At 53.0% G+C, this 25,373-nt stretch overlaps 3 protein-coding genes and 1 long non-coding RNA gene across 4 annotated transcripts; 1 reads left to right on the top strand and 3 right to left on the bottom strand.

Annotated features, from left to right (window-relative positions):
* Nucleotides 1-9,020: 9,020 nt before the first annotated feature.
* On the bottom strand, nt 9,021-9,766 carry TMEM239 (transmembrane protein 239). Its single transcript, XM_059133774.1, has 2 exons — nt 9,666-9,766; nt 9,021-9,532 (listed from the first exon to the last, which is right to left on the bottom strand). The coding sequence occupies exon 2, from the start codon at nt 9,519-9,521 to the stop codon at nt 9,063-9,065; it is 459 nt and encodes a 152-aa protein (XP_058989757.1). The 5' UTR covers nt 9,522-9,532; nt 9,666-9,766; the 3' UTR covers nt 9,021-9,062.
* A 182-nt stretch (nt 9,767-9,948) lies between these two features.
* On the bottom strand, nt 9,949-11,034 carry C9H20orf141 (chromosome 9 C20orf141 homolog). The gene is given in 4 exon segments (XM_059133773.1): nt 9,949-10,508; nt 10,604-10,748; nt 10,751-10,822; nt 10,825-11,034. Coding segments are annotated over 4 exon segments (498 nt in total). The 5' UTR covers nt 10,868-11,034; the 3' UTR covers nt 9,949-10,270.
* A 787-nt stretch (nt 11,035-11,821) lies between these two features.
* Nucleotides 11,822-15,794, bottom strand: LOC131807965 (uncharacterized). Its single transcript, XR_009344627.1, has 3 exons — nt 15,663-15,794; nt 14,281-14,428; nt 11,822-12,677 (listed from the first exon to the last, which is right to left on the bottom strand). It is a non-coding gene; the product is annotated as an uncharacterized LOC131807965 (long non-coding RNA).
* CPXM1 (carboxypeptidase X, M14 family member 1) lies at nt 15,677-21,991 on the top strand. The gene is made up of 14 exons (XM_059133771.1): nt 15,677-15,860; nt 17,159-17,320; nt 17,490-17,599; nt 17,722-17,861; nt 17,961-18,051; nt 18,627-18,777; nt 19,072-19,160; nt 19,477-19,600; nt 19,702-19,898; nt 19,979-20,158; nt 20,244-20,541; nt 20,717-20,856; nt 21,434-21,536; nt 21,640-21,991. The coding sequence occupies exons 1-14, from the start codon at nt 15,677-15,679 to the stop codon at nt 21,879-21,881; spliced, it is 2,211 nt and encodes a 736-aa protein (XP_058989754.1). The 3' UTR covers nt 21,882-21,991.
* Nucleotides 21,992-25,373: the final 3,382 nt, after the last annotated feature.

The following is a 25,373-nucleotide window of genomic DNA, read 5'->3' as shown; positions in this document are numbered from 1 at the left end:
TGACAAATCATTTAATAAGGCAGTCTTACATAGCAGTGCCTGGGTGGCTCAGTCAGTGGGGCATCTGCCTTTGGCTTGGGTCATGATCCTGGGGTACTGGGATGGAGCCCTGTGTTGGACTCCCTGCTCCATGGGGAGGCTCCTTCTCCCTCTCCCTCCCCGTGCTCGTGCTCTCTCTTACTCTCTCTCTCAAATAAATAAAATCTTAAAAAAAAAAAAAAAGTGAGGGGCGCCTGGGTGGCTCAGTGGGTTAAAGCCTCTGCCTTCAGTTCAGGTCATAATCTCAGGGTCCTGGGACTGAGCCCCACATTGGGCTCTCTGTTCTTCAGGGAGCCTGCTTCCTCCTCTCTCTCCCCACTCCCTCTCTCTCTGTGTCTGCCTCTCTGCCTACTTGTGATCTCTGTCAAATAAATAAAATCTTTTAAAAAAAACTATCTTATATAGACTCCCTCTCGTTCATGGAGTCTTGGTTTGTGTTTTTTCATGGAATCTTGTTTTTTAGAGGTTTCATTTATTTATTTTTTTTAGAGGGAGAGCAGGCAGGGGGAGGGGCAGAGGGAGAGAGAGGATCTCAGACTATGCTGAGCGCAGAGCCCAACATGGGACTGGATCCCACGACCCTGAGATCATGACCCAAGTCAAAATCAAGAGTCAGACACTCAACTGTCTGAGCCACCCAGGAGCCCCTGGAATCTTGGTTCCAATATCCTTTCTTTTGCCATACCAAGATATTCCTGAAAGTAGTAAAAGATGTATGAGCATGTCAGTTGTAATATCAGCCTTTATTTTCCAAGGAAAATAAAAGTTTTGAGAAGAAAAATCACTGGAATTTTTTTCCCAAACATTTTAACCAAACTGAAAGTTTCCTGGCAGGAGTAGATAACTTGCCTTCTGTTGTGTTGTCCAGGTCCTTACACAGATTGTGTGTTGAGTTCATTTTAGTGTTTACCTCCACCATGTATAATTGGTGAAAGATAAACTCTGACTACAAGAAAGTGGACCTATGCTTAAAAAACAAAGAACACTACTTTATTGAGATGTAACTCAATCTGCATCTATTTCAAATCTACAATTTCATAAATGTTGAGACGTATACATTCATGAAACCATCACAGTCAAGATAATGAAATTTATCTTTCTGCCTCTTCATAAACCTTTCCCTTGTTCTCTACCCACAACCTCCTCACATCTCCCTACTTCCAACACCAAGGAACCACTGATACTGATTTGCTTTCTGTAACTATGGATCAGTTTGCGTTTCCCAGAATTTTACATGGAACCATTCAAAAGGTACCCTTTTTTTTTTTTTTTTTTTTAACATGGCTGCTTTCACTCAGCTTAATTAGCTGGATAGACAGATCAACATGGAAATTCATGTTGTTAGGTGTATCAGTAGCTCGCTCTTTTTTACACCTGAGTAGTAGTCTCTTGCGTGGCTGTACCATTGTTTATCTGTTCACCCATTGGTGGACATTTCAGTTATTTTTAGTTTTTGCCTATTGCAAATAAAGTTGCTATGAATATTTATGCACAAATCTGTGTAGGGACACATGTTTTCATTTCTCATACTTAGAATGAAATGGCTGGGTCATACGGTAGATGTAGGTTTAACTTTTAAAGAAACTGACAAACATTCTTCCACAGTGATTGTCCCATTTTATATTCACGCCAGCAGTGTGTGAGGGATATAGTTCTCCCACATCCTCATCAACACTTGGTATTAGTCTATCTAATATTAGCTATTATAATGGTGTGATTTTACTTTGCATTCCCATAATTACTAATGAAATTGAATGTCTTTTCCTGTGTTTATTGGCGATCTATTTATCTTATTTGATAAAGTTTTTTTTCAAATTGTTTGTTCCTCATTTCCACCCATCCTTCCCCTTTTTTAACTTATTATTGGGCTTTGAGAACTTTCTATCCTGGATCCAAGTCCTTTATGAGAGATGTATGGTTTGCCAGTACTTTTTCCTTCCATGGCTTGTCTTTTTCTTAGCAGTATCTTTTGAAAAACAGACAATTTTAGTTTAGGCAGGCAGAGAGAGGAGGGAAGGAAGCTCCCCGCTGAGGAGAGAGCCCAATGTAGGGCTCGATCCCAGGACCCTGGGATCATGACCTGAGCCAAAGGCAGAGGCTTTAACCCATTGAGCCACCCAGGCGCCCCAGCATCCTGCTTTTTAAATTTCTATTTCTGATCATTCATTGCTAGTCCAGAGAAACACAATTGATTTTTTTTTTTTTTTTGGTATGGATCTTATGTCATAATGGTGACCATGTATATATTAGTTACTTTGCTAAATTCCCTTATTAGTCCCAGTAGCTCTTTATAGATTCCATTAGATTCTCTACATAGGCAGTCCTGTTGTCTGCAAATAAAGATAGGTTCACTTCTTGTCTTCCAATCTGTATGCTTTCTATTTATATTTCTTGCCTTATTGCACTGGTTAGGACATCTACTACAATGTTGAATAGAAATGGTAAGAACAGACATACTTTTTTCCTAATCTTAATGGGAAAGTGTTCAGTTTTTTTTTTTTTTTTTTTTAAAGATTTTATTTATTTATTTGACAGAGAGAAATCACAAGTAGATGGAGAGGCAGGCAGAGAGAGAGAGGGAGGGAAGCAGGCTCCCTGCCGAGCAGAGAGCCCGATGCGGGACTCGACCCCAGGACCCTGAGATCATGACCTGAGCCGAAGGCAGCGGCCCAACCCACTGAGCCACCCAGGCGCCCCAAGTGTTCAGTTTTTTAACCAACTGTAAGATCAGCTATTTTCTTTGTTTAAGATTTTATTTAAAAAAATTTTTAAATATTTAATTTTTATTTAATATAAAATATTTAAATCCTTTTAAATATGTAATATTTTTAAATATTTTTTTAAGATTTTATCTTTACACCCCGAGTGGGGCTCAAAGTCAAAACACTGAGATCAAGAGTTGCATGCTCCACTGACCAAGCCAGAAAGGCACCCCTATTTTTCATAGATGCCTTCTATATAGTTGAGGGAGTTTCCTTTTATTCCTAGGTCGTTGAGAGTTTTGTTCTATTTTTATCAGGAAAGAATGTTGGATTTGTGAAATGCCTTTTCTGCATCTATTGAAATGATCACATGTAGTTTTTAGTTCGATAATATGGTGAATTACATTGTTATGTGTATATGCATGTTTTAATGTTAAACCACCCTTGCATTCTTGGCTTTAAAAAGGAAAGCAGTTCAGGGCGCTTGGGTGGCTCAGTCAGTTGAACATCTGACTCTTGGCTTCAGGTCAGGTCACAATCTCAGGGTGGTGGGATCGAGCCCCCAGTCAGGCTCTGTACTCAGTAGGGAGCCTGCTTGAGGTTCTCTCCCTCTCCTTCTGCCCCCTCCTTCTCTAAAATAAATAAATCTTTGAAAAAAATAAAAAGGAAAGAGGTTGTGCAGTTTGAAGATGATAAAGTTGGTATTTCCTCCTCCTCTCAGAAATCACTCAAGCAAAAATGAAAATAAGAAACAAATGGAAATACCATATCTGATGACTAGAAGAGAGCAGAAACCCCAAACAATGAATTTGGTGGATAGGCTGGAAAAAAGCCGTGGAATCACTGCTTGGTACAAATCACCTTGAAAATTATTGGGCAGCATTTGCTAAAGTTGGAACATTTACATGCTCTATGATCCAACAATTGCACTTCAAAAGAAATGAGTGCATCTTGTCTACCAAAAGACATGTCCAAGGATATTCATATAAGTTTTATTCATAAAAGCCAAAACTTAGAAACAAGCCAAATGTCCTTTAGCAATAGAGTAGATAAATAAGTTGTTGCTTCCCTTACAGTGGGATAGTACACACTGATAAAGCAGGGAAGACTACTGAGAGATGAAACAACATGAGTGAATCTCACAGTTGTAACCTTGAAAGAATCCAGACAATAGAGTACATTTTGTATGACTTTGTTCCGTGTGATTTCAAGAATAGGCTAATCTGTTGTGATAGAAGCCATGATACAGGTTACGTATGGGGGAAGGTATTGATTGAAAAGACATAATGGAACTTTCGGGGGTGATGGAAAAGTTCTGTATCTTGATCTGTGCAGCAGTTACATGGACACACATACAAGTATGTAAAATTCCTTGAGCTGTACCTCCAAGATTTGTGCGTTTTACTTGCACACAAAATGTGTGTGAATTATACATCAATTAAAAAGGAGCCAGGATGGGGTTTTTCTTCTAGGAAGAGTTCAATATTAAGACACCTAAAAATGTAATTCATATATATAAAAGAATATAAAAAGAATAAAGGAAAATAACCAAGTTGTCCTTGTAGTAGATGCAGAAAAACAATTTTATCATTCAATAACCATTCACAATAAAAACTGTTAGCAAATCAGGAATGGAAAGGAATTTCCTTAGCTGGATAAAGGTTAACTCTCAAGATTCTACAGTAATCTATGTAATCCTTAATGGTGGCACTTTAGGAGTTTCTTTTAAATTAAGATCAAGTGAAAGGTGCCTATGAATAGCAATTCCATATGCCATTGTCTGGGAACCTCAGCTTGCACCGTTAGATGATGAATGCAGAGGGAGAGGCCTGATAATGTACTGATAACATCTGGCTTTTAGATGGATGTGGTATCCTTCAGTTTAGAGGACTTTATGACTTTCATATATGTTACAAGTATTTTGCAAGTATGCAGTATCACATATCAATTGTAAATGTTGTGGGGCTTTTGTGAGAGGTTTAAAGATACAGATCAGAAAATATGGTAGAAGCCGCAAGATCTTAAATCAAGTTCTTTTATTTTTAAGATGGAAAATATTTGAAAGGCAAAGGGGCAGTGTAAAGGAAGAGAGACCCAGAATATAGATGATTGCTCAGCAGGAAAAAAAAAAAAAATTTTTTTTTTAATTTGTTGCATCCAAACTCCGACAAGACCTCACAAAAGACAGCTCTTTCCCCCAGGAGGAATGGGATCTTAGACTAGGGGTGAGCCAGAAGTCCCTTGAGACAGTGAAGCGGGCTATATTGGACCCCTCCTTCTCCAGGATTCTCGTGAGCTCGGCCCTGATGCCTCTGGGTTTCCAGCTGGGGGACCCAGGCTGGAGATTTGGGGAAGGGGGTCAAGAGTCACCGAAGCCCCTACCGTGACGGCAATGAGCGCGAAGATGCCCCTCTCTGGCGTCAAGATCCATCCTCGCCCCCAGGGCTAGTGTCCCGGCCTCTGAGAGACCTCTCCCTTCCCTTCCTCCCCACACCCCAAACCAACCCGACCCTTCATTGCCTTCATTGCGGAGAGGGAGACCTCCGCTAGGGGGCGCTCCTAGCATCCTCGGTCGCCGCCGGCGCATTCCGCGAGGCGCCGATTCCGAGGATGCCTAGCTCCTTCCTTTTGTGGGTGCCCACAGGCCTCCGATCCCCAGCTTTGCTTAGCATTTCCTTCTCAGCCTCAGGCCCTTGACCACCTCGCTCTGCCCGCACGGGCAACGCGCCCGGTTGGACACCCTCCAGCCGTCGCCCCGGCCCCTCTCCCGCGCACCTCAGCGCCTTGCGCAGTGCCCAACACCTGCCTCCTTTTTCCGGAGTGACCTCCCCTCTCGGCTTCCCGCAGCTGGCCCTTGGAGGATCCCCCGGCGCCGCACACCCCCTCCTTCCAGGGACCCCCCAACCTTCCCTAGGGTAGCCACTGACTACCTGTCAGTGTCTTGACAGGCACAACTGTCTCAGTGGTGCCCTCCTGAGCCCCCTTCACCCCCCTCTCAGACCCGCCGTCCTGACCGCTCCTTCTCGGTGCTTTCTGTACATGGGGCTGAGGAGAGTCCTACCCGACGCTCCTGCTCCTAGGTGCCTCCCAGCAGATCTCCTCCTCTGCTTTCTTAGATGCGATGGCCCTCAAGGCTGACGCCCCCTCTGCTCCTGTCCCTTCTCCCCTGCCTGATCTGATTATCCTTCTGGCCAGGCTACCAGGGTGACTGGGAGCAGGCTCTAGGCTGTGGTGGGGGAGGCCCAACAAAGACACCGACTCCCCCCTGCCCAGGTCACTCAGGCCAACGGAGCAGATCTCCTTTCTTAGCCCAAATAGGAAAAGGCTTAGAACTTCATTCCAGCCTGTCCATTTGCCCCAGGCTTGCATTTTTAAGCCTTTTAACTCTAGCAAGTCGCTTTATCTACATTTAAAGGAATTTCAGGAATTATGTTAATGATACCAAGGTCCCTCACTTCCCTTTTCTCTGTATACTACACTCCTCTTGCCTGCCTCTAGAATTTCCATTCTATCTTTTGTTTTCACGTGTCGGGTCGGGGGTGGTTTGCTGGCATACATTCTAAATTTGTGTAAAAGGAATTGTATTATTTCTTATTCAGTGAGTTTCTTGTCACTCAGTGCTATGATTTCCAGATCAATAGGTATAGCTTCTTCTCCCACTACTGTGCTCGTCCACCTTATTTTACCTCTCCCATCTCCTGCCACCACCGATTGTACAACCATCCCTCTCAAACACAGCCCCTGATGCTGTGCTTCTCAGACATCTGTGTGCATGTGTAGCACCTGGGATCTTGTTAAAATTCAGGCTCTCATTCCACAGGCCTGGGGTGGGGCCTGAGACTCTGCATTTCTAGCCAGCTCCCAGGTGATACCTATACTTCTGGTCCTGGTGGGACCACTCTGATGAGCTAGGCCCTTATGGGCCTCTCTGGGACTTCATTCTGGATTGCTGGGTCACACGATATGGGTTGATCTAATTTGACAAATATTGCCCATCCGCTCTGCAGTCCAGCTCTACCACCTTATCCTCTACCAGCAGACACAGGAGGGTGGGAGGTATATATTTATGTGGGGAAGGACAGAAGGCCTCCTTGCTTCTTCCCAAGCCCTTCCTGCCTTCATCCCCACAGTGTGCCCAGTCCAAGCCAAAACCTCTTCTCTCCCTTAATCAGAATGGCCCTGAGACTCTTAAATAATGTCATTGGCCAGCAATGACCAGCCAAGTCCATGAGAGACCCAAGACTGGCATCCTGGCTTCATCCCTGACAGGAGCTCTTAGGAACAGGCATCGAGAAGCCCCAGCGTCTTCCACTCAGTTGTATTTCCTCCATCGCGTTTGCTGGAGTTGCCCACTGGAGTGAACCAGGATTCAAACCAGCTGGCTTTGTGCTGGCAAACAGCGATCCTAAGTCTGACTCCTCATCTCTAAAATGGGATAGCATAGCTACAGTGTGTGGCGTGAGGAGCCAGTCCAGGAATTTTGCTCACATGCCACGAGCCCCACAGGAGCCCTAAAACAGGTGTTCTTGCCTTGGTTTTACCCTCCAGGAAAAGGAAATTTAAGGTTTAACAATTTCCACCAGGACCATGGGGCTAGGAAGTAACAGTGCTGGGATTCAAACCCACCCTCAGCTAATACCCCAGGGCTCATGTGAACCAGGAGGCTTCAGCACCTCCATGTCCTGCCTTGCCCTTCCTACCAGGCCACATTTGAGGCAGAACCACAAGGAAACAGTAAGGAAGGGCTGTGTCTGGGGTTTGGGGCACCAACGCTGAAGGCCTCTGACCATGGTTATGAAACCCCACAGCAAAGGGGTTTTAGCAAAAATAAACTTGGGCTCTAGGGGCTGGTTCCCATGGCCTGAATGTTTAGGCAGCAGGAGAGGGAAACTTTGGTTCTAGGGTTTCAGGAGCAGAAGTTTTAGGGTTAGACATCCAGTGGGGTCACGACTGGAAGACAGGGAGGGTCAGGAACTGGGTAGGGGTCCAGCAGGTGGGTCTGAGCCATGGGTAAAACTATCTCCCATGTGCCTTGCTTGGTAATATCAGATCACGGTTTTGTTTGGAAGGTTAGCTGCTCTGTGAAGGGCCAGGATGCTGGGCATGAAGGGATGCCCCCTTCCAGACCTTTCTGGAGCAGTGAGCAGCAGTCAGGACAGCTAAAGAAACCCCTGGGCTCTGCTTTCTCCATTCACACAGCTGTCCAGGAACCTCCTGGCGCCAGGCCCCAGCCCCAAACATTTCACAATCAGGAGAGCTCAACATGTGCGCGTTTCGAGGTTTCATGTCACATGACCTTTTACATCTCATCCACACCCATCCACCCCTGTTTACCATTGGAGGGCCAAAACTGTATGCATTTCTCCGAAGCTTTTCTCTGAAGGCCTAGGGAAGCTTCCTCTTCCCCTTTCAACCCCCTTCAGGGTCAAAAGACCCTTGGAGCCTACAGATTATTCTCAGACTTCAATATAAGATCTTACAGTTTTCTGGTCTTTACAAAGTCCCTCACACAAAGATGGTATTGCCTTTGACTCGCCACAACCCCATGACAGGGCTGGAACCCACTAAATCCAAAAGAATTAATTGGGCATAGCCACATATTGTGTGGGGAAATGGGACTTCTTGTTCATTTTTCCATCACAGACCTTAGGAATCTTAAAGTAGGTCTCCTCTGGGATGCTCACTACCCTAGCTGGCCCACTTCCCAGACTTGGGGATGCTCACTGAGGCAGAAGGTAGGGACTCTAAGGAGTGGGGGATGTCTGGGCAGAAAGGAGCAGGAGGTGAGTTAGTTGAGGTCTCATGGGGCTCCTGGCCAGCCCTCTCTCAGCTAGGTTTCTGTCAGTGGGCCCTTTCTAGAGCTCAGGGAAAGAGGGAGGGTTAGTGGAAAGAATGGCCAGCCCAGGGCTACCTAGCTAGAAGTTCTCAATGATCTGCACCTGAGGCATCTGAGAGCTTCAAGAAAAAGCGGCTGCCAGTTACCAAGGGAGCCCTCATGGTGTCACCACACCCTTGCAGGAACTCTCTACAGCTCAGCCAAGCTCTGGCCCTGCTCACCCTTCCGCCCTGCCCCTCTTCTCAAAGCCCCACACCAAGTACCTGTAACATCGGCTGGAGGGAGGTGGCTAGAGGTGAGGCCAAACTCCCTGGCCAGCTCTGGCCACATCACGCCTGGCCCAAGCAGGGCTAGGGACTGGAGGGTTGGGGAGGGGGCGTTGTGGGAGTGGGGCTGCTGAAGCCACTGCCCCCACCCCGGGGGGGGGGGGCTCAGGCCCTAGGCCAGGGCTCAAGAGACACAGGCAGCGGCATGGGGTTGCCCTTCTATTGGTCCAAGTCCTGAGTGTAGTCTGGGTGAGACATGGAGGTGAGGAGGCCCATGAGGCTCAGCAGCGTGGAGAAAAGCAGCAGGAAGGAGGCAGAGAAGAGCAGGGTGGGGAGGGCGCTGAGCACCAGCAGGAGGACGGCAGGCAGCAGGTGGCGCCACACTGCGGCCATGACGGGCCACAGGGAGCTCAGCAGGTAGGAGCCGGTGGTGAAGAGCGCATGGCAGAGCATCAGGGACAGCAGCAGGTAGAGGAAGCCCTCCAGCCCCCACAGCACACGCTGGAGTGGCTGCCGCCAGCCCGACGTGGCCCACCACTGGACCCAGCTCCGAGGCACGTAGCACAGGCACCAGCGCACCCAGTCCTGCCGCGTGACCCAGGCCGACCAGGGCACGGCCCGAGGTGGCCCCTCACCGGCCCCGATGGCATCTGTCTCCACTTGCGGCTGCTGCGTCATAGCTGGTGCACCTGGGGAGAGGGCCGGGCCAGCTGCAGCAGCAGCCCTGGAGGCGCCTGGGACCTCCAGGCAGATGGGGGTGCAGGGGTCGGGAGGGTACCAGCATGCATGGGCTGGGGCTTTGAGCTGGGGCCTGGGTCTTACCTCTAGGCAGAGCCCCCTATGTCATGTTGCTTCCTGCAGCACCCAGGATGGCCTAGGAGCCCAAGCAGAGCCCCCAGTGTCCCTCACCCCTCTTCCCAGCCCGCCCCCCACTAAGGATCCCCATTGTGACCCGGGTGGGGGTGGGGTCCAGCCAAGAGAGGAGCCACTGCAGGATGGGAGGCTCACCTGAATCTCTCTCCATGGACCCGGCAGGCTGGTAGGGGGGTCTGGTGAGCCCGCAGAGGCAGATGCTTGTGCTTTCTTGTGGGAAGCCCTCTTTGGATCCCTGTTCCCACCCTGCTAACTGATATCCAGTCCCACTCTGTTCTCTTGTAAGTCTTTCCAGACACTCACTCTCTGGAACCACAGAAGAGGCCAGATTGGCCACCCACAACTCACAAGCTCAGAGGTGGCAGCCACCACCTGCCCCGGGCTCCCTGTCCCTTAGCTCGCCTTCTATTTCTGTCTCAGACTTAGACCAAGATACCAAAAGTCCCCTGCAGTTCAGGCCGGAGATAAAGGGGTACCCTACTGCCTGCTCAACCCAGGACAGAGGGAAAGGTGATCTGGGGAAGCAGCATGGTCAGTGTATTTCTGGAGGGCGCTCAGGCCCAAGGATGGAGGCAGAAAGCCAGGCCAAGCAGGGCCCAGGGCATGCCGCGGACTCCCAGGAGCAGCCCCAGGCCCAGGAGAAGCAGGAGCAGAGCCTCTTGGGGGCTGAGTCGTCCTGTGACTGTCCCTGGAGGTGGGAGTACAGCCGCCTGCTGTCCTGGACCCTCGCCGGCCCCCTGAATCTGGCCTCCCGGGAGAAGTGTGAGCTGTGGCTGGGGGCGGCCTGTGGGCCTGCGGAGAGAGAGGGCGGTGGCCGGGCTTCGGGAAGTGGACCGCTTGCTGGCCTGCCTACTCCTGTCTACCTGCCAGGCTGCTTGCACACTCACCAGTGGAGCAGGTCAAAGGCCAGGAAGCTGACCAGGAGCAGCAGCAGCAGCAAGGCTGGGCCAGCTGGGGAAGAGACTGCACGAATCGTCAGCCCCAGTGCCCCCCACCCTAGGACGCTGTCCCAGAGCTGGGCCGTGCTAGGCCCCAGGGGGACATACATGGACCCACTGGACTATAGGACCCTTCGCCAGTACGCAGGCCTCTGGGAAGGACTGGGTAGGATAAGCAAGGGCTTTGGGCCTGGGTAAGCAGAGCTGGGTCATGGAGGGAGGTGGAGGGGACAGGAAGGACTAGTGTTGGGAGAGAGTAGGGGTGGGAGGGTGTGTGGGAGAGGGTGAGGCCCTGGCAGACACTCTAGACCGCTCCGTGGGAATCTCCCCCACCCCACACACACCCCCTCCACACCCTCCTCACCTCCCCCTTCAGTCAGCTGTTCTGGGACTGGGCAGCTGGGGCATTGTGACCTACTGCTATGTGGAGCCCTGGGGTACAGAGCTGGCTGCTGCTGGTTTTGGCCTCCTAAGCAGTTGGTGGCTTAGGCGGGACTTGGGCAGAAGGGAGTCAATAATTTCTGAGAACCAAGACTCATCCTCTTGCCTTCGCAAATTCCCTGCCCCAGGACGCCCCAGCGAGGATCTGAGTTACCAGAAAGGCATTCTAAGTGGGCAGTTGAGCAAGAGGGGAAGGGCTGCTTTCTTTCTCCTGTGGGTTCCCAGAGCTATGTGTCCAGGGACAATCATTCAATCTTCTTGTCGGCAGCTCTCTCTCCCCTGAGAGCTGGGGGCTGCCTGTGGGCCCCTGTGGGGGGATTTTCAGGACTGAAGCCCTGAAATGCAGAGACCGGCTCTTCCCGGAAGCACCATGAAACTTTCTGGGGCTGGGCTGCCATGGAACTGCTATAGGGTGGGGCAGGAGGGGGCTGTTTCTAAGCCCTGTGGTCTGTGGGAAGCGCTCCATGTACTGAGATTCCAGAAACGGCACCGATAATGTAAGAGGACTGCACCATAGTAACCCCCAAACTGAAAGTTAGAGTTCCCCTCTGAGAATGAAAGTAAGGCAAATGAACATATAAGGAAGGGATTGATCATCTGAAAAGGAAGCCTATCCCCATGATGATCAGTAAATGGCTGGTGGCTACAGAGGTTCCAGCCCATCTCAGATTAGTGACTTACGAGGCTAGAGTGAAAGAGATCGTAACTAAGAACAGAATCCTTGTCCACATATCATACTTCGAGGAAAAAATGTTGGGGCTGGTGGCCATACAGCCCCTCAGAGAGGAGATGCAGGAATCAGGCAGCATATCTACCTCTAGCAGCCCCTGTCCAAAGACTCAAGCCTGGTGAACTTGACATTGACAAAGAGCCAATGCCCCTGGCTCTTGGGACCATTCATTGATTGTTTTTGCTCTGGCTCCTCCCAGTGTAATAAAGCAATGCCCGCAGAATTCTGAGGGAAAATAATTTCCAACCTAAAAACATAGATATGGCCAAATGATTCTCAAGTATGAGAGTAGAATAAAGACATTTTAAGCCATGCACATTCTCAAAAATCTGACCTCACATACACTCTTTTCTAGAAAGTTACTGGAGGATGTGTCTCAGCATAACAAGGCATTAAACTAAGGGGACAATATGGGAGTCAAGAAATGAGGCTAAACACAGGAAAGCAATGATGAAAGAGGCTCAGGGTGTCAGCTGTGCTTCCGAGTGAAGAAAGCAAACAACCCGGGCTGGAATCAAAAGCCAGATGCTCCAGGAGGCATGTCTCCAGGAGAAAATGAGATTATCTCTGGTTTTTAGAGATGTTCAAAATGTTCAGTTCTGTTGGTCGCTTTGGGATTAAATTAGTAATCGATGCCTAGAAAACCAAACAAATGATAAAACAAAGCAATTGCTAACTTCAGAAACACACAAAGTTGGACAATAATATTTACATGGTCATAATATAAGCACTGAATATTGACTCCAGTGACTTAGCTCTTTGGAAGGATGGAAGGAGTTTGTTTGTGCGCTTGGAGATACGTGTTGGGGAGGGTGGTAGGAAAGCAAAATCCTTAATTCCATAGCAGGAAACCTAAAGATAACATTTAGACATAGAAAAATTAAGAAATGGCAACAGAGGTAATAGAGGGTACCAGCATTCCACAGTTCCAAGCCCCTACGGGATTGGCCGGGAGTGGCCATCCTGCCAGTCCCTTGTGGGGGTCAGGTCTCCTAGTTCATTGCCCTGGCATCTCCTCTCCCACAGAAACTCGTGCTGTTGGGGATAGTCAGTCCACCTTATCCCTGCTCAGTTTTCTCTAACCTTGAATATATTACACAGATACTCTGCCCCCCACCCAAGGAATGATTGATTTAGCCAGCAGTGCAAGTGGTGGGGAGGGGCAGAGGGAAAGAATCTCAAGCCCACTGAGCACAGAGCCTGACTGGGGCTGGATCTCGTGACCCATGAGATCATGACCTGAGCCAAAATCAAGAGTTGGATGCTTACATGACTGAGCCACCCAAATGCCCTTATGCAGATCATTTTTGAGCATTGACTAGGGACCAGGTGCTGTTCTATGCCCTGAGCGGTGAACATCTGGGCACAAAAAGCTCTTCTGGGGTGTTGTTTAACCTTGCTGGGAGCAGGGACCCAGACAGTGAATACATAACACATAACAAAACAAGATAATCTCAAACAGTGTTGAAAGCCTTGAAGACAAATAAGATAATAAAACGGGGTGTGAGGATAGAGTGTGTGTAGAGGATGGGGCTTGCTTTCACCAGAATGGTCAGCGAAGGCTTTTGAAACAGGTGACAATGAAAAGCAATCTGTAGGGGCGCCTGGGTGGTTCAGTGTGTTAAGCTGCTGCCTTCGGCTCAGGTCATGATCTCAGGGTCCTGGGATTGAGTCCCACATCAGGCTCTCTGCTCAGCAGGGAGCCTGCTTCCTCCTCTCTCTCTGCCTGCCTCTCTGCCTACTTGTGATCTCTCTCTGTCAAATAAATAAATAAAATCTTAAAAAAAAAAATACTCAGAAAAGCAATCTGTAGGACCAGGACGCAAACTTGGCGAACCAGTGCAAAAGCCCTGAGGCTGGATGGGGCTGGTGCATTGGAGGTACTGCTAAGATGCCAGTGCGCTGGAGGCATGCAAGCCAGGGGAAGAGCCCAGGGTGCTGAGGTGGGAAAGGTGTGGGTGGGGAAGAACTCTGTCAGGAAGGGCCTCACAGGTGAGCCCCCAGGGACTGAAGTGAGGAAGAACCTGACCTGATTTAGCTGCTGTGGGTGGGAGCCTCAGGAGGCTGAGATGTTCTAGCCGGGTCCCCCCTCTACCCCCTCACACCTGCCTGGCAAACTTGGGTGAGGTTGGGGCCAGAGACAGAGTAGTGGCCAGACTGGGCTTTCGAGGAAGGGGAGCAGCCCTCAGGACCTGCTCAGACTCACTTCTAGCTCTATGGGAGCCTGTCCTGACCTCACACCCCCGGAGGAAACTTCAGTGTACAATATTGTCTTTCTACCCCTGACCCAGGGAACCCAGCGCTTCCTGAACCCTTGGCTTTGGCGCTCCTTTGGTGTCTTTTTCTAATTCCCCCTGGTGCCTGGGACCTAGCTATACAGGTAGGGCGCTCCAGGGCAGAAGAGGTACCCCATGGGCCCTATCCCGGTTACTCCTTTCGGGGTTGGGCCAGATACCTCGAGGGGCTCCAGAGCTGGTGTTTGTGAGGTCGCCCCTGGGGACCTAGTTCCAGGGGTTCGGCGTGGGATTTCTTTCGAGAGATCACGTGAGATTGAGCCGTCGGTATGGTGATTTGGGGTGATTCAGATTCTTTACATAGAGACCCTACAAATAAAATAAAATAAAATAAAATAAAATAAAATAAAATAAAAATCATCGCTCAGGGCGGCACACGCTCCAGAGGCTTCCTGGCCACGTCTGGGCAACGCTTCCTTGGTGGGGATGGCAGTATCTCCCCAGCGGGCTTCTCGCAAGTACAAAGCACCGGCCAGTGGCGCGGAGCGGACCCACTGCCATCCTTCTGGGAGGCGATCTGGCGTGGGGGAGTTAGAGAGGGCTAGCGAACCGGGATGGGAAAGGCTCTGTGCTCTGGAATCCCCGGATCTGGGGCAGCCCCCGCCCGCAGAGACCCAGGCTGCCGGCCCCCAGAGGAAAATGAGGCGGCGGTAGGGGAGGCGGCGGAGAGGGCGGAACTGGCGAGCATCAGGCCGGGTCCCTCCACCTCAGTCCCCAGCCGTCTGGGTATCTGCTCCGGCTTCTCTCCTCGAGTTATGTAACCCCGGAACGTGGCAGCCGGCGAGCAAAGGAGGAGGGGAGGGAAGGGGAAGGAGGAGAGAAGAGAGGCGGGGCCGGAGGAGGGGGTTGGCGGTGGGAAGCGCGGTCTCTGGCTGGGCCCCTCGAGTTGTCTTTCAGAAGGATTCCTGGAGGGCGGGCTGGTCCTCCCCTTGATCGCCGCCCCACCCCGTGCCTCGGTTTCCCCTCTTCTTTCTGACCCATCCGCCCTGGGAGGGGGCCTGTAGCTCTGGATGGATTTCCCTCTCGGGTAGTAGTTTCCTCCCCAAAGTTCTCAGCTGTGCTATCTTGGCCAAGTCAGTAGGGAGCTCTGAGACTCAGTTTACCTGTTTGTAAAATGAGGTTTGATTGAGAGGCCATGTGCAAAGCGCCCGGCGTGGTACACGGTGCAAAGTAGGTGCCCACTGTGGGCCGGGCGCCTCACAGGGTTTAGTGAAATCAGGGAGGGGTGCCGAGGGGCTGTGCGAACTGCAGACCGCAGCGCCAGAGTGGGGCGGGTGAGCTCGGGACGCCGGATGGGGCGGGGCTGGGCCGGTGGGTGCGGAGACCCCGGGAGGCCGCTCCGGGGGTGCGCCCCGCGCGCTCCGCCTGGACCCTCCCCTCCTCTCATATCCCCTCCCCTCCAGGGTCCGAAGCCAGCGAGAGGGCTGTGGGCGGGCGGAGCCGCAGGGGGCGTGTGGCGGCGGCAGGAAGGGGCGGGGGGCTCTAGAGCACCGGGCAGGAAGAGACGAACCCACCGACCAACGCGAGCCCCGCGCGTCCGCACCTTTGGATCCCGCCATGTGGGGTCTCCTGCTCGCCTTGGCCACCTTCGCGCCTGCCGTCGGTCTGGGTCTGCCGACGCCCGGCACCTCCGTGCTGGGACTTGCGCCGCCCGCTACGACCGAGGCCTGGAGCCCGGCTCGTGGCTCGACCCCGGCCCCGCAGAGCAGCCCAGTCCAGCCGCCCCCGGGGAAGGATAACGGTGAGCGCCCCGACCGAGGGCCCCCCCGCTTCTCGGGCTGGCCGGTTAACCTTCTCCCCCGTCCGCTGTGTGCCCACCCTTCCCGGACAGACACAGACGCACACAACGAACTCACACACTCCCCCTGCCTGGAGCTTGTGTGCCGACCCTTCCGGACACTCACACATCCACTCCTTCCCTCCCTCCCTCCCTCCCTCTCTACCCCCCCTGCTATGGCTGCTGACTCAGCAACCCTAGTTCGCAGCCAGACCAAGTCAGCAGTCTTGGGATGGAGCCAGTAGGATGCTGCCTCTCCAGCCCCAAACCTTTTCACTGATGAGGAAACTGAGACCCAGCCAGGAGAAGGGGAGAAAGAGGGACAGACAAAAGCCCTGAGACTAAAATTTAAAAGGTGCAGAGCTAGACTTAGGACAGAGCTTGAGGGCTGGGGCTGGAAGGAAAGAGAGAGAGCAAGGCAGGAGAGTCCTTTTTGCCAGCTGCCTGGAGGAATGGGACACTAGCAGGGGTCGGGGAGAGACAGGCTGCCTGACTTCCTGACTTCAGCTGTGAGTGCCTGGAAGAGGATGGCAAAAGGATGGCAATCAAGGAGGGCTTCTCAGAGGAGGCAAGTGGAACTGGGTCCTGAAAGGTGGATCTCTCTGAGTCAGGAAGAGCTAAAGAGAGGAGGAAAAGGAAATTGTATGTGGAAAGGCGTGGGTCACCAGATGCAAAAATGTACAGCCCGTTCTGGAAGTACCGGGTGGAGGCTGGGTGTGAGGGGAATTAGAAACATCCAACCTGTTTAAGGTGCTGTACTACGGGGCAAGCAGGACACAGGTCCAGCCATGGAAAGCCCGAGCACTGGGGCAGGCAGTCTGAGGACAGGACATCTCAGGCCAGGGGGCAAATGCAGCGATAGAGGCCAGCTTGGGCTTTGGAGCACGAGATTGGGTCTAGGGCTAAGGAAGGCTCCTGGGCTGAAACTCAAAGACTGGGAATTGAGCAATAAGATCAGGGGTGGTGGATGGTATGATGGAGAGGGTCAACCAAGGCCAAACTCAGCTCCTTGGAGCAACCCATCAGTTCCTAGGGGCTGGGTGGAACTCTCCACTGGAGAGGGTTGGAGATGAGGCTGGCCAAACATGCAGTCATGTCAAGGAGAAGGAGCCACGGAAGTGGTGGGAGAGGCAGGTGGGGGTCAGACTTTAAGTCCACGCTAAGGTCTTTAGATACAGGGGCTGGGGGGTTGCTGCCTGGGGCTTGCTTTCTTGGGCTAGCAGACAACTCCCTTGGCCATTCTGTGCCTCCGTGGTCTCCAGGGACCTCAGAACCACATGTCCGGGTTCGCATCGTCAAGAAGAAGAAGGTCATTATGAAAAAACGAAAGAAACTAATTCGCCCCAGACCCATGGCGACTGCCAGGCCTCCGGTGACCACCACCACTACAGGAGCCCTTGACCTCCCAGAGGAGCAGGACCCAGGTACTGCTGCACCTGCCCAGACTTGCAGCCCCTGGGGTGCATACTCATGTCACTTCTGGCCTCAGAGGCGTAGGCATGCCCCCCAGCGCACTGGCAAGCATGGGCTCGGCTTCCTACCTTCCCTGGATGCTCTCTCTGGTCCCATCTCACTGCTCTGTCCCTGCCCCAGGCTGTCCCCCTTTGGGCCTGGAGTCCCTGCGAGTTTCAGACAGCCAGCTCGAGGCGTCCAGTAGCCAGTCCTTCGGTCTTGGACCACACCGGGGACGGCTCAACATTCAGGTCAGCAGCCCTGGTTCTGAGCAGGGCACCTCCTAGAACAACTTCCCTACCCTTCCCTTTCCCCCATCCCTGGCCTGCTCTCTCCTGTTCAGCTGGGTCTGATCACCTTGTCCTGTGCACAGTCAGGCCTGGAGGATGGTGACCTCTATGACGGGGCCTGGTGCGCCGAGCAGCAGGACACCAAGCCGTGGTTTCAGGTGGATGCGAGGCACCCCACCCGCTTCTCAGGCATCATCACACAGGGCAGGAACTCCATCTGGAGGTGAGGCAGACTAGCCCAGTCCAGGAAGTCTCAGGCAGACTCGGGGGGGGGGGGTGTCCTGGGGCCACTGATGATCTCTCCCCATGCTTCCTGCCCCAGGTACGACTGGGTCACATCATACAAGGTCCAGTTCAGCAATGACAGTCAGACGTGGTGGGGGAGTAGGAACCGCAGCAGTGGGATGGAGGCGGTGAGTGGCCCTGTGGTGGTTGCCCCCCCACCGTGTAGGGTACTGGGTGGGGCTGAGGCTTCTCTGAGGTCAAGGAATGGATGTGCATCCTAGGAGAAAGGGGGTTGTCAGAATGGGTAGCACCCACCAGGCAGCCTTGGGGGCTAAGCTGCTTGGGAACGTGCCCACATCCTCCCCAGGTACTTTCTCCACGGGATGGGCCCCACTTCACGCCACAGCTTCCTGCTGAAACACCCTCTCCGGTGATGGGCCTCCAACCCACTTCTCACCTCCACATGGCTCTGGCTGTCCCAGTTCACAGACCCCTTTTTATACCAGACTATAGTGTGGGGCTGGCTGCTGCTGAGTGATGGGCCCCTATTGGTCTATTTCATAAGCTATGAGCAAGCCAGAAAGCCTGGCTGCCAAGGGCTACCGGTTAGCAGTGACTCTGTATTTGTCCTAGAGTGCCAGTCTCCAGCTGAGCCCACCAGCGTAGGTTTGGTGGTGAGCTTAGAGACCTGAGTTCTTTCTCTGGCCCTGGGCCAGGTTTGCTGGGTTTTGAGCAGTCCCCCCAAAGCAATTGATGTCCCCAGGTATTTCCTGCCAACTCAGACCCAGAGACACCAGTGCTGAACCTCCTGCCCGAGCCCCAGGTGGCCCGCTTCATTCGCCTGCTGCCCCAGACCTGGCTTCAGGGAGGCGCGTCATGCCTCCGGGCAGAGATCCTGGCCTGCCCAGTCTCAGGTGGGCAGTCAGACAAGGGCTGGATGGCCAGGGTAAAATCTCCAGCGGCGGGGGGAGGGCACTTGTGTGGCTCAGTTGGTTAAGCGACTGCCTTTGGCTCAGGTCCTCATCCTGCAGTCCCAGGATCGCTTCCTGCATCGGCAGGGAGTCTGCTTCTCCCTCTGACCCTTCCCTCTCTCATGCTTTCTCTCATTATCTCCCTCTCTCTCAAATAAATAAATAAAATCGTAAAAAAAACAAAACAAAAAAAACTCCAACATGGATCCTCTTTACCATGAATTCATTCTCCACCAGATCCAAATGACCTATTCCCTAAGGCCCCTGCACTGGGATCCTCTGACCCTTTGGACTTCCGGCATCACAATTACAAGGCCATGAGGAAGGTCAGACATAACCCCTATGAGCCGGGGTAGAGACGAGCGGCGGATCTTAGGTCCCCTTCCCAGGGCTTAACCTGCTAGGACTGTCCTCATGTCCCCACTTCCCCACTGTCCCACCCTTTTCTCCCCTTGACCCCTAAACTCTACCCCCAAGTTCCCCTGGTTATGTTACTTCCCTTCCTTCTGGTCTGCTACTTCTCCTCTCCTATATGTCCCCGTGTGTGAGCCACCACTGGTTTCTGTGAGTCCTTCCCCGGCCACGTGGGATCTGACCCTGGGGTCTGATCTTCACACACCCCACACTGCTCTGCCCTTCCAGCTGATGAAGCAGGTGAACGAGAAATGCCCCAACATCACCCGCGTCTACAGCATCGGGAAGAGCCACCAGGGCCTGAAGCTGTATGTGATGGAGATGTCGGACCAGCCTGGCGAGCACGAGCTGGGTACTGGCGGGTTCTGAGTTGGGAGAGGCAGGCGCAGGGTGGGGTTGTGCGCATGCGCCAGCTCCGAACCCCGGCACCCCACCCCCCCACCGTGTTCCCAGGAGAGCCCGAGGTGCGTTACGTGGCTGGCATGCATGGCAATGAGGCACTGGGCAGGGAGCTGCTCCTGCTCCTGATGCAGTTCCTGTGCCACGAGTACCTGCGAGGGGACCCGCGAGTGACCCGGCTGCTCACTGAGACCCGTATTCACCTGCTGCCCTCCATGAATCCTGACGGTTATGAGACTGCCTTCCGCCGGGTAGGCTGGCTGGGCTGAGGGCCGCCCTGCCCCTTCTGCACTGGTGCCCGCTTGGCTTGAACAAGCCGCTCCCCGTGCAGGGCTCGGAGCTGGTAGGCTGGGCCGAGGGCCGCTGGAACCAGCAGGGCATTGACCTTAACCATAATTTTGCTGACCTCAACACACCCCTGTGGGAAGCAGAGGATGATGGGTTGGTGCCTGACACCGTCCCCAATCATCACCTGCCCCTGCCCACCTACTACACCCTGCCCAACGCCACTGTGAGTATTCTGGGCCTGTGGTGGAGGGCTCCCCGGGGGGCTCTTGTCTCTGTCTCCCACCCCTGTCTGACCCGCACCTGTCTAGGTGGCTCCCGAAACGCGAGCCGTAATCGAGTGGATGCAGCGGATTCCCTTCGTGCTGAGTGCCAACCTCCACGGGGGTGAGCTTGTGGTGTCCTACCCATTCGACATGACCCGGACCCCGTGGGCCGCCCGTGAACTCACGCCCACCCCCGATGATGCTGTGTTCCGCTGGCTCAGCACAGTCTATGCAGGCACTAACTGGGCTATGCAGGACCCAGACCGCCGACCCTGCCACAGCCAGGACTTCTCCTCCCTCGGCAACATCATCAACGGCGCCGACTGGCACACGGTTCCTGGGAGTATGTGCCTCAGGATAGAGTTAGCCCTGTGCCTGTAGCCCTGCCCCTGTCAGGCGGTGTGCTCCGTCCACCTAGTGTCAATGCCCTCGGGGAAGTGTGCTCCTGAGGAGGGCCCCAGGAGGACCGGGCTCCCATCCCCCTGTCCCCCAGGCTCCAGCCTCTGTGGTAACCCTAGGTATGAATGACTTCAGCTACCTGCACACCAACTGCTTCGAGATCACCGTGGAGCTGTCCTGTGACAAATTTCCTCACGAGAACGAGCTGCCCCAGGAGTGGGAGAACAACAAAGAAGCCCTCCTTACCTACCTGGAACAGGTGGGATCTGAATTGCTCTGCCCCCGCCTGCCCATGTCACTGCTGCCGTCTTGTCCGCTGTCCCCCCGGGGTTGCAGCTCCCATTGAGGGGCCTCCCACGGTCCCCATGGGAAGCACAGTCTGCCAGCAGGACGGCCTCCGACATGATGAGCCAGGACTCTAGATGAGTCCACAGCTGTCTAGCCCTGGGCCGTAGAGCTGTCCCAGAGCTGTCCCAGGAGAACTGTTCCCAGCAGAGACCCCTTATGCAAAGGCAGGGGGGTGGGGGGACCCTGGCATGGGTGCTTCCTGTTCCGTAAGTGTAATTTCCAAAGGTTGCAAAATGATAAGCCTGATACCGAAGGTTGCTGAACTTGGGGAAACCCAAAGACAGGCTTTCCAGCCAGGTGTTCATAGCTCCCCGTCCACCTGCAGTTTATCAGTTGGGAGTTATTTTTACCAGAGTGTGGCCACCTAGGAGCATAGACCTGCCATCCCCGACTTTGCCCGGAACAGAGCCAGAAAATGAAGTGAAGGTCACATTCGCAAGCAGAAGGAGAAGGTTTGATAGCCTTTCCCCCCCCCCACCCCCACACAGGTGAGAATGGGCATTACGGGAGTCGTGCGGGACAAAGACACGGAGCAGGGGATTGCCGATGCTGTCATTGCTGTGGAAGGGATTAACCATGACGTCACGACAGGTGTGTGGGAGACAGGAGGACAGAAGTGTGGGAGGGGTCAGCTTTCGGCTGGGTCAGAAGCAGAGAGTCCCCGGATCCTGATCTTGTCCTTCACTCCTGTCAGCATGGGGCGGGGATTACTGGCGCCTGCTGACCCCAGGGGACTATGTGGTGACTGCTAGTGCTGAGGGCTACCACACAGCCACGAGGAAGTGCTGGGTTCCCTTTGAAGAGGGCCCAGTGCCCTGCAATTTCCACCTCACCAAGACTCCCAAGCAAAGACTTCGAGAGCTGCTGGCAGCCGGGGCCAAGGTGCCCCCAGACCTTCGGAGGCGGCTGGAGCGGCTGAGAGGGCAGAAGAATTAACATGTGTCCAGGGGAAGAGCCCTCGAGCCTTGGGCAGGCTGGACCTGTCCGGAACTGAAGGAGGGAGGGACAGAATGGGGGAAGAGGTGCTCAGGCTCATTAAAGCTACTTGGCACCTCAGCCAGTCTTCCTGTGGTCTCTGTATCCCAGGTCCTGCCGCTGGGCCAGTCCTCAGTTTCCCCTTCTCCCCGATCCTATTCCTCGCATATTTGCTTGCGTTCGTCGATTGACGTCTGGAGAAATGGTGTGGAAAGATCCCGCCTGGGTTCTTCCTGAACCTAGGGCTTACCAGAGCAGCTCCTCCAGCCATCACAAGGCACCGTGTTCAGGGCCAAGCATGCAAGGAGTCAAGGATAAGCCGGGCCCTCCCAACCTCCTGGGGCTCCCAGCGAAGAGAGGGGATAGTTCAGTGCGTGCGGTGTGAGGCATGCTGAGGCGGAGGCTGGTTTCTGTGGGAGCACAGATGGGCTTACATACTTGGGTGTGAAATACTGCCTTTCAGCAGGGACTCGGACATCAAGGATGCAACAGAGGTGAAGGTTCTCGAGGGGTTGATGGGAGGTGAACCAAGTGTGGGGTATGGACAGAGAGCTCCAAGCAGGAGAGACCAGCCAAGGAAGAGAGGATAGCTGGGCATGTTTAAATTTCTTTCGACAGCCATTTTTGGAGAGGGTTGGTAAATGACAAGATTTGATTCGTTTCTTTTAGACTGAGGGGCAAATTATGTGTCAGCCTGTGTCTTGCCAGGGAAATCGCTCACTCAGGGATTTCAAGCAGAGAAAAATGAAATGCTGGACATTGGATATAAAGTTTTGGAAGAGCTGGATGATGAAAAGAGAGAAGGGAGTTTTACCTAGAAACTGGGCTCCAGACCTCCCGCTGCCACCTGGGATCACTTGCGACCACTTGCTATGGCCAGAGCCTGAAGCAGAATAATTTCTCCCTTCCTGCCACTTTGTAATCTCCAACCCACTGGCAAAATCTAACTATACCTGGGATGCCTAGCTGGCTCGGTGGAACATGCAACTCTTGATCTCCTGGTTGTGAGTTCAAGCCCCACATTGGGTGTAGTGATTACTTAAAGAAATTAAAATTAAAACAAAAAAACAAGGGGCGCCTGGGTGGCTCAGTGGGTTAAAGCCTCTGCCTTCTGCTCAGGTCAAGTCCCAGGGTCCTGGGATGGAGCCCCACGTCGGGCTCTCTGCTCTGCAGGGAGTCTGCTTCCTCCCTTCTCTCTCTACCTGCTTCTCTGCCTACTTGTGACCTCTGTCTGTCAAATAAATAAATAAATCTTTAAAACAAACAAACAAACAAACAAAAACAGCCTAACTATACCCTAGCTTGCAAAGAAACCTCTGAAATGCATTCATCAGGCACCCAGCCCACTGATTCAGAGGAAAGTTTGTAAGGTCAGGGATGGGGCAGTTACTAACATGTAAATTCAGCACAAAGACATCCAGGTAGCCTCCTGTTAGGTAAGCCTGCCCAGTGCTGGGCTGTTCTGTTGTCTCTCTTTCTTGAGCTGTCGCTGTGTCTGTCTCTCTCTCATACTTTCAGTCTCAGATTACTGGGAGGAATTCAACGCCCCATCTCCCATCTCTCTGCTCCCACCTCCAGCTCTCCTTGTACAGCGTCACCTTTTTCCGAACAAAAAGATTGTTTTTATTCATCAGAGTTTAATATACATAATGAAAAGTACACTTAAGTGCCCAGCTGATTGGCCGAGTGGATTACAAGATGGGACACCGCTATAGACGGTATCAAACTCACTTTCAGTGTAAAGATACAGACACCTTGAAAGTAAAAGCCTGGAAAAGGATATATTAAGAAAGTAGGAGAGGCTTTTTTTTCTCCCCTAAAGATTTTATTTTTAAGTAATCTCTGCACCCAACACAGGGCTCGAACCCACAACCCTGAGATCAGAGCTGCACGCTCCAGGCAGGGAGCCAGCCAGGCGCTACAGGAGTGGCTACCTGAATATCAGATAAAGTTGACTTCGGGGCAAAGAAAGTTACCTTTCTGTGTACATTTCAGATTTAGCAGTTCAGAGGGAGAACAGAGCAGGCTCAGTGCTTTTTGTTGTGTTTTGGAAATTGGCTCTTGGGTATGAAAAGGGAAGGCCCAAGGAAAGCAGGTATTGATGCCAAGATGATGTCTTAGAAGGAGACTAAAGGGACAGCAAGACTGCCAGCACTCCCCCTCCCCAGTCCAGAGACTGGGACCTGCTGAGGGTGCTACCTGATCAGGGAGGTGAGAAAGGAAATGGCCCAACTTGGTTGGGGAGGGGAACGACAGGCACAAGAGGGTTGGGACAACAGCCTGGGGCCTGGGTCAGCAGAGCCAGTGGAGACAACCACCCATCACCCCGGCAGTGAGTGACCGCTCTTAAGGTTTCCCTGGTCACATGTCCACCTCTGCTGCTGAGCACTGCCGGCCTCATCCATCTCCCTGCACAGATCCTCCCCTTTGTTTGTCAAAGCCCGGGACACTCCCAAACAGCCCAGCAGGAAACACAAGGGGCATGCTTGCCACCCAGGAAATAGTGGTCCCACAAAGGCTTAGCCCCTGTTCTGGAGGTACGAGAGATGGCTAGGGTGGAGGCCCTTCCTGTCCCATCGAGAACCTTCTCAGCAGCCAGTGCCCCCATCCCCTGACTGAAGGGAAAGTTGTCTGCTAATAGCTGGCGGCCTCCCCCAAATACTGCTCTTGGCCAACTGGGAGCTGCCTGACACAGGGCTTCCATGCTCTGTCCTGCTTTGGCAGCCTGTGACCAAGGACTGACTGGCCTGGAGGTATTCTAGCTTTCTCCTTGTCCCTGGTCCAACTGGGGTGAACTTCAAGCTCCAGAGCTCCCTGCTGGGATCGTTCTCAGCTCTTGGCCCGGCCCTGTCCTGCCTCCCTCACGGCTTTTCTTCCAGGGAAGACTTTCACATGCTCCCAGATCCCCATTTTAGCTCCGTTCCAGGGAATCCCACCTAAGAGGACGAGTCGGTGGCAAGTGCTGAGTGAACGTGAGGCATAATGGCGGCATAGCCCCCTCACACCGCGCGCAGCAGCAGAGGCCTCGTGGGGGTTCTTTCTCTGCTCTGGCAGCCCGCACTTGCACACACACACACCCCCAAGCATGCACACAGGCCCCTAGAGCTCCCTGCGACCCCCTCTCCGCCATCTTCTGCTACAGCACTGCTCCCACAAGGAAGTAGGTTTGAAGGAATTTGGTCAACCTTGAGGCTTCATTCTGAGGTTTTGGTTTCCGGCTGAGACCAAGAGAGCGAATGTCCCTGCCTCTATCAACAAAGAGGGCAGAGAGTTGCCCAGCAAGTAGGCTCTCGGTCCCTGCTCCTGGCCTGGCCTGCCCCCGGGACCTTGTGGGACTTTGCGCTGTGGACCAGGCCAGGGCACCACCAAGAGGCCTGCCAAGTTTGGGCCCGCTCAGCAGCTACTCCACCAGATTACCCCCACCAGCCACAGTTTATCTTGGCAAGGGGGCCT

Source organism: Mustela lutreola, chromosome 9 (genome assembly GCF_030435805.1).
Source record: "Mustela lutreola isolate mMusLut2 chromosome 9, mMusLut2.pri, whole genome shotgun sequence".
Taxonomy (NCBI): Eukaryota; Metazoa; Chordata; class Mammalia; order Carnivora; family Mustelidae; genus Mustela; species Mustela lutreola.
Note: the sequence above shows the minus strand (reverse complement) of the source record. Positions and strands in the feature narration are given on the sequence as shown.

Excerpts from the sequence above, each read along its gene's own strand:
- CPXM1 (XM_059133771.1), top strand. The coding sequence starts at position 15,677 with ATGTGGGGTCTCCTGCTCGCCTTGGCCACCTTCGCGCCTGCCGTCGGT. Across the intron at positions 17,862-17,960 it reads GGCAGGAACTCCATCTGGAG|GTACGACTGGGTCACATCAT; the intron begins GTGAGGCAGACT and ends TTCCTGCCCCAG. Across the intron at positions 18,052-18,626 it reads GCAGCAGTGGGATGGAGGCG|GTATTTCCTGCCAACTCAGA; the intron begins GTGAGTGGCCCT and ends TGATGTCCCCAG.
- TMEM239 (XM_059133774.1), bottom strand. The coding sequence starts at position 9,521 with ATGACGCAGCAGCCGCAAGTGGAGACAGATGCCATCGGGGCCGGTGAG.